General features: G+C 33.1%; 1 protein-coding gene across 4 annotated transcripts; it reads right to left on the bottom strand.

Annotated features, from left to right (window-relative positions):
• Nucleotides 1-252: 252 nt before the first annotated feature.
• On the bottom strand, nucleotides 253-5,747 carry LOC149550092 (serine carboxypeptidase-like 26). Of its 4 annotated transcripts, none has more exons than XM_089793236.1 (12): nucleotides 5,538-5,692; nucleotides 5,054-5,164; nucleotides 4,391-4,820; nucleotides 4,200-4,307; nucleotides 3,043-3,138; nucleotides 2,850-2,942; nucleotides 2,548-2,633; nucleotides 2,186-2,464; nucleotides 1,289-1,434; nucleotides 1,104-1,199; nucleotides 651-756; nucleotides 253-500 (listed from the first exon to the last, which is right to left on the bottom strand). In XM_089793236.1, the coding sequence occupies exons 3-12, from the start codon at nucleotides 4,635-4,637 to the stop codon at nucleotides 354-356; spliced, it is 1,404 nt and encodes a 467-aa protein (XP_089649362.1). In that variant the 5' UTR covers nucleotides 4,638-4,820; nucleotides 5,054-5,164; nucleotides 5,538-5,692; the 3' UTR covers nucleotides 253-353. The 4 variants fall into 4 exon arrangements, with proteins under 4 accessions (XP_089649362.1, XP_089649363.1, XP_089649360.1 ...); XM_089793237.1 differs by having other exon boundaries at nucleotides 5,545-5,680; XM_089793234.1 differs by having other exon boundaries at nucleotides 4,391-5,164; nucleotides 5,545-5,747.
• Nucleotides 5,748-6,537: the final 790 nt, after the last annotated feature.

Here is a 6,537-nt window from a genome sequence, read left to right on the forward strand (position 1 = left end):
CGCTCATGTTTAGTGTTTTTTACATCAAAAAATGCTATTTCCTTTTTGTCCTCCCATGTATTACACAAAGCATATTTTAGTACCGGTGTAACCATCGCACGTGAGTTCGATGTGAGTGCTACTATAATAATATTCATTTAAACTCAAAATAATATCAATTTCTTTTAATTAAATATTATTATATTTTTGGTGATTAATATGTTAGAATTTCAACTTTTTTAAATAATAATTTGATAAATTTGAAACATGGAATAATCATAGGATTATATGAACATTTGACATTTCATATGGAAGAACTATAAGTACATCTTTTTGTATTTGATTTGACATGTTTTCGCGTATAAAAACTAAAATTAACGTTTAGTACGAAGACTATCATTATTCAAATAAGTCTTGAGCACATACAATGCATTATTAGGTTTATTTAAGGGCACTAGATGCCCTGCCCCTCTAAATGTCAAGTAGGTCAATCCCTCGTAGCTTACAAACCATCCTCCTACCTGAACAAGAGATCATGTATTGAGAGAATTTATAAGACAACAATGTAATTTAAATCTATGAATTTTATCTTAGAATTTCAATAGTTGCATACATGATAGAGTCTTCCTTTATAAAGGTCCATAATAGAAGAGGTCATTTGAAAGATTTACCTGTTTTTCATGGTACCATGGATGCCAGTTTTCTTTGATGGTCAAATTTAACGAGTCAATACAATATCTTGTAGATATAATGGGCACTCTTCCATCAATATCTCCGCTGCAATTGGTCATAACTATAAATTAAATATCATGTCAAGGACAATTGTCGGTATAATTTTTTTTGTAGTTCCTATAGCATTCAAAAGATTGTTTTTATAATTATTGCAAGGAAATAAGGATATTTTAGAGCACACTCATTGATCCATCTTCCCCCTTTGATGATATATATTAATAAATTTGATTAGAAATATTGATACAAGAACATGTATAATTTGACTCCAATAACAATTTTCCCTTTGATTTTCCTATCTGAGAGGAAGAAGAATGGGAAAAAGGTAAAAAGAGTTTATGTTTTAATCAAATTAGAAGCAAATAAACAGGGCAAAATGCTTGATTAAAAAATACCTGTAGACCCAAATCCTTAGTCCACCTTTAATAAGCTTTTTGTAGATGGGCAGCACTGAATTTACCGTGTGAAGATACCCATTGAAGAGCGAATTGCTGCATCAATCAGTGAAACCTAGATTGTGAAATCTACAATGAATGTAGGAATAAGAGAAAAAAAATAGGGCAGATGTAGAGATACCCACTTGCAAACAGACCATTGGAAAGGAATCCCCGTAATATTTGCATGTAGGGCCTGCTGTACGTCTGGCCTGTTAAAGTATTTGCTTGTGTACAATTCAAAACATGGGTCATATCCACCATAAAGACCTGCAAGCAGTCTCCTAGATGCCTGGAAACAAGAGGACTGGTAATATTAAAAAATCAAGCTTTTGATAGTATGATTTTTGTTTTTTTTGTTTTTGTTTATTTATTTATTTATTTATGTATTATATTAAAGTCCATGTAAGTTTTTGGATAGAAAATGTATGTACTTTTGTTAAGAGCATTTCAGATCAGAAGGTTATAAGAGAGAGGACTTTAGCACTTAACACAATTTAATGGTTGTGATTTCAGTTGTTGATCTAATATTTATATTTGTTGATTTAATATCTAATTTTTTGACAACATTGTATCAATTATGGTGATTTTAATGTTATTAGTACAATGACGAATGTCCAAAATTAAATGAAATGTACCTTTAGTTGTAAAAAGCAACCAATGACATTTGTCACATCAACTATGCAAGTATGGGTTCTGTTTTGCAAGACCATTGGTTACAGTTTTAATTTGGGCTGTTTTGGACATCTTGGGAAGAAGCATGCGGACTTGAAGCCCACGACTTAGAAATAAGCTACTATAAAGTTATAAACAATTGAGAACGATTTGAAATTTTCATATAAGATTTGAGAAGCACAATGTTAAGATACTCAAATACTACATCCTCTCCCCTAGATCTGTTTTCCAAATAATTTATGTTCCTCTTCCTAGTAAAAGATCACACAATATGATGCCAAATGTCCAAACAAAAATCTCTATAATTTTTACCCAAACACATAGATAGCAGAACAAAGCAATGACTCGGGATGGGTTTGATGAGGAACCTTATTTTGTAAGCTTGAAGAATCTCTAGCCCTTCCCCCTGTTCCTGAGCTTTTACTATCAAGGCAGGCAGGGGCATATATGTTATAAATGTCTATCTCATTATACTCAGCAAAGAGGGACTCCATAACACTGTTGCAACCATCTGTCCAGTTGTTATTTGTGAAATTGCATAGACTTTTGATCAACTTGTAAGTCTTATCAGAGATGATAGCATGGCTCCAAGCATAATCTGCTATTCCCTCATAGTCATATGAGTCATCTGTTTCAGGATTGCCCAGCTGCAGTAAAATCACAGTCAAAATACAAAAGAGACATTTTAGATTAGTTAAGAGTGGAAAGAAGCCTCTGTTTGAGCACTGACAATGAAGCCTTTTAGATTAATAGGGTGTTGGGAAAAGCTTCCACTTCTGTCATACACAAGCTCTGCAAGCTGAGGTACATAATGACCTGCAAATCAACCAGGTCAAAAAGCTGCAAGCATATATTGTATTTGAGCTATCAATATCAAATAGTAAAGTACGGTCATCCTTAAACATTATACATTAAGGAAGAAATCAAGCTTAGAAAAATAAGTCAATTTTAACTATTTAACATTTTAACCTAGAAATCAAAACTTAGTGTATGATATTCTATAAGTACAACAGGTGTTTATGTCAAACTTACCTGCATAGCTCTCTCCTGCTATGTACAGGTCATGCGATTTATACTCTGGATATCTTTCCAACCATCTAACTAGGAATTCATATGAATCTTCAGCTGCAGACCCACAATATTCACTTCAATCAGAATATATTCACTTCAATCACTAATTGAGATGTTAAAAAGAAGTAGTTTCAGGTCGAAGCCATTAACATACCAGTGAATTTGTCATCTATGATGAAAAAATCAGATGAAGTATTGGTATATGAAAACCCAACACCTACTGGGGATTCCACGAACAATAAATTGGCTACTGTATTGATTGTTCCATATCATCGATGAACAGGAGAAGAAGAAAACAATATTAGATGTAACCATTGATATGGATCATAGTGTTTGATCGAAAAGATGGAGTAAAAATCTTCACTAAAAACTAAAATAGTAGAAACAAAATTATAAAAATTGCATCTCCTATTTATCTTTGTTCTTAAATATTGATTGGAATTAGAATTGTGATCTGGCTATCACAATTTAAGTGTGTAATTTCTGTTATCTGAGTCAAATTCATTAATGCATATATTATGAGTAGTGGTTTATACAACCCTATCTACATGACAATAAAAAAAAACATTTAGCAATCATTAGATCTAGGAAATGCCTACAGAGGTGAAGCACTGGGACTTCCGGAGAGGTCGCCCATCCCAGTACTACTCCAGCTCAAATGTGCTTAATTACATAATTTCCTCCATGGTTAAACCCACTCTGCTTGCAATTCCATTTGTAAAATTTTCACCAAGTTTTGTGCCTTATGAACCATTCATTAGAAAGCCACTTGAACTCATCAATTGATAAGTATACTGACTCTTATTTAGTAAAAAATTTAGTCAAACTTCAAAAATAAAAGAAATTTTATAGTAAGAGTGTTTGAGTTGGAGCAATAATAAGATATGTTATCTTGCTTCACTTTTATGTACATTACCAAAAATAATGTATGCTGAGAATACTATCTATCTTCATAGAGATGGGTTCATGTGAACCCTACAACTTGTAAGTCACAAAAGGATAAAATGACTCGAAGAACTATTATATTGAATGTTGATAGCAATATCATAATTTGACTTGCTGTAAAATAGTATTTCCTACTAAACTATATATGAACTGTAAAACTTATCTCTACTACCAATGTCTCTTCAAAGGCACCCTTGGTTCAGGAATATTTAGTCACTAATTGAAATTAGTATTATTTTTATACCCATCCCTGCTCCATGCTCCAGCAACATTAGTTCAAGTAATTGAAATTAGAATGTATCCGTACCTACCACTCCCACAGTAACATTTTTTCAAGAATTTGAAATTGCTGTACTTTCTACCTACCTTTGTTCCAGGAATATTCATTGAAGTAAAGGCCCGTTCCATTTGTTTTGATATGAAAGGGCCCCAATTCAATGGATGCCCCATAACCAATAGAAGAACATCCAGGCCCTGTAACACCAACAGCCATTAATAACACAATAAATGCCTGATTTCTGACAAAAGAAGGGCACTGAGATTCTATACTTAAATACCTCCATTAAGCCAGAGAACCAAGGGCTTTGATGAGGGCTCATCTTGTGCTTGGAAAAACCAGTAAAACAGAGCTCTGCCATGGGATTCGTTCACAGTAATGTATCCTGCATAGTGGGCAAAATCTACATCTGGCTGACCAGGAAGATCAAACACCCTGTCATCATTCTTATTTCCATCTCCATTCACAAAGACAACTACAAGCAAGCAAATATTGAGAAATGCATATCTCTTCCTTTCCTTCTCCATTTCAGTTCACCTATTCATTGCATTGACAAAACACAGCACTTGAAGAATAAATCATTCATTGCAATATGGGCCACCGACGAAGAATTCGAGGATCAGCTTAGTTTTTTCATCTGCCCGCTTGCCAGGTCATGCCGAAGTCAGTCATGTTGTAGGCCTTCCCAAGAAAACTATTTTTCTGGCATGCTGGATATACATTTGACCTTTGAACATTAGGATGCTTTGTTGACCGTATATATTAATTTAATAGGAAGTTTGAACACGGGTTTCATTTCAGTACTATTTTAAATACCAAGATAAAATTTTGTGAGTATAAATTTGCTTCATGGTCTATTGTTTTTGGAAAGATCCTTTTTTGTTTTATATATAAGCTGAAGAACATAATTTTTGCAGTCGTCATTCATTTCAATATTACGTACAGTATCAAAACTTCTTGAAGAATCAGTCATCTCAGGATTACAAAACTTGCTAATTAGCGATCTGTCTTTAAATGACTTCTTGACTGAAACAACTGAATTGTTTCAAATCCACTGCAAGAACAAACCATTTTCAAATCAATTTCAAGGACTAACCACTAAACTTAAACTATGAAAGCAGAGCAACAAATCATCTGTATTAAAGTTACTTCACGGATGAAACAACAGAAACTTTAAAACTTCCCAAATAATCATCTCTTAAAACTATTGCATGGATGAAACAAAGGGAAAGTTTCAGATCTGCTTAAAAAACAAACCATTAGAACGACCAAGAAAGAAACCAGACACCATTATATCTCAAAATTTACTTCCAACACTAAAAACATCAGATTTCTCCAAAATTCAAACAATCCGAATCAAAATTCGACCAGAAAACTACTAATACAAAAACAAAGCATTGAAAAAGAAATCAGCTGAAATTTCTAACATGGTACCAATGCTGATTCCTGTCCAAATATGAAGTCCAGAAAAGATGAGCATCCGAATTCTATCTCAACAAAGTAATGATTTTTTCCCCTGTTATCTTCTCCATTGGTGTAATGTGTGGCCGCCAGCCGGGCATCCAAACAGATTGACGTACCTCCTCCATTAGAGATGGGATTTCCAAATTCAGTCCGGACAATGGCTAAAGCCAACTGACCATCAGCAATCACTTTCTGGAATAAAATTCCATTGTCGTTTAATGGAAAATCTGGAACATCCAATTATTGAACTTTCCTTAAGCTAAGAATTTCTATACAATTTTCACAGGCTCGTTGTTACCGATCGTACCCACGTAAGTTTTTGGTATGATAATTTTTCAGTCAAAGGATTTTGATTAGTTTTGTATTCGGATCAAAATGGACTAATGGCATAGTCCATGTTGTAGGCATCTATATAGAGTTCAAATCTTCTACAAGTATAAAATATTTAAATTTTATTATATAAATGATATTTTATAATTAGATAGTAATTGAATTCATGTATGGTTATTTGTTTTGATAATTAAATATGTTGATTGTGATAATTAACATGTTCACGCCGCTTTTTAATGTGAAGATCATGAAATTAAGCATTATTAGAAGTATGATTTGTTGATTTGATAGATGTCAAATTTTGGAATAAGTATGTCGTTTTGATAAGTTTCAGATTTTGAAATGGGTATGTTGTTTTGACAAGTTTCAAATATTACTAATGAGATTGTTTTTGATATATCGTCACTAATAAAACAAGGGGTTGTCCCATAGTACAATCACCTATAAGGATTATAAGCATATTACCATTAACACTAAGTAGAGAAGAGCGGATAGAAAACAAACTAAGCTTACCTCTAGGGTATGTGTAGGATCATGGTGTATCAAATTATGGTCTGTAGTGAAAAATCAGCAAATCGGGGTTATGTCAACTTAACACATAATTTTTAAGTGGTTATGGACTTTATATCAAAA

The sequence above is a fragment of the Cupressus sempervirens genome, chromosome 7 (assembly GCF_028749045.1).
Source record: "Cupressus sempervirens isolate cs-2001-9-10 chromosome 7, ASM2874904v1, whole genome shotgun sequence".
Lineage (NCBI taxonomy): Eukaryota > Viridiplantae > Streptophyta > Pinopsida > Cupressales > Cupressaceae > Cupressus > Cupressus sempervirens.

Bases quoted from the DNA above. Each gene is read 5' to 3' on its own strand.
- LOC149550092 (XM_089793234.1), bottom strand. From the start codon at position 4,637: ATGGAGAAGGAAAGGAAGAGATATGCATTTCTCAATATTTGCTTGCTT. The intron at 2,634-2,849 runs GTAAGTTTGACA...GTTGATTTGCAG, and splicing joins AGCAGGAGAGAGCTATGCAG to GTCATTATGTACCTCAGCTT. The intron at 757-1,103 runs GTATTTTTTAAT...GACCAATTGCAG, and splicing joins CTAAGGATTTGGGTCTACAG to CGGAGATATTGATGGAAGAG.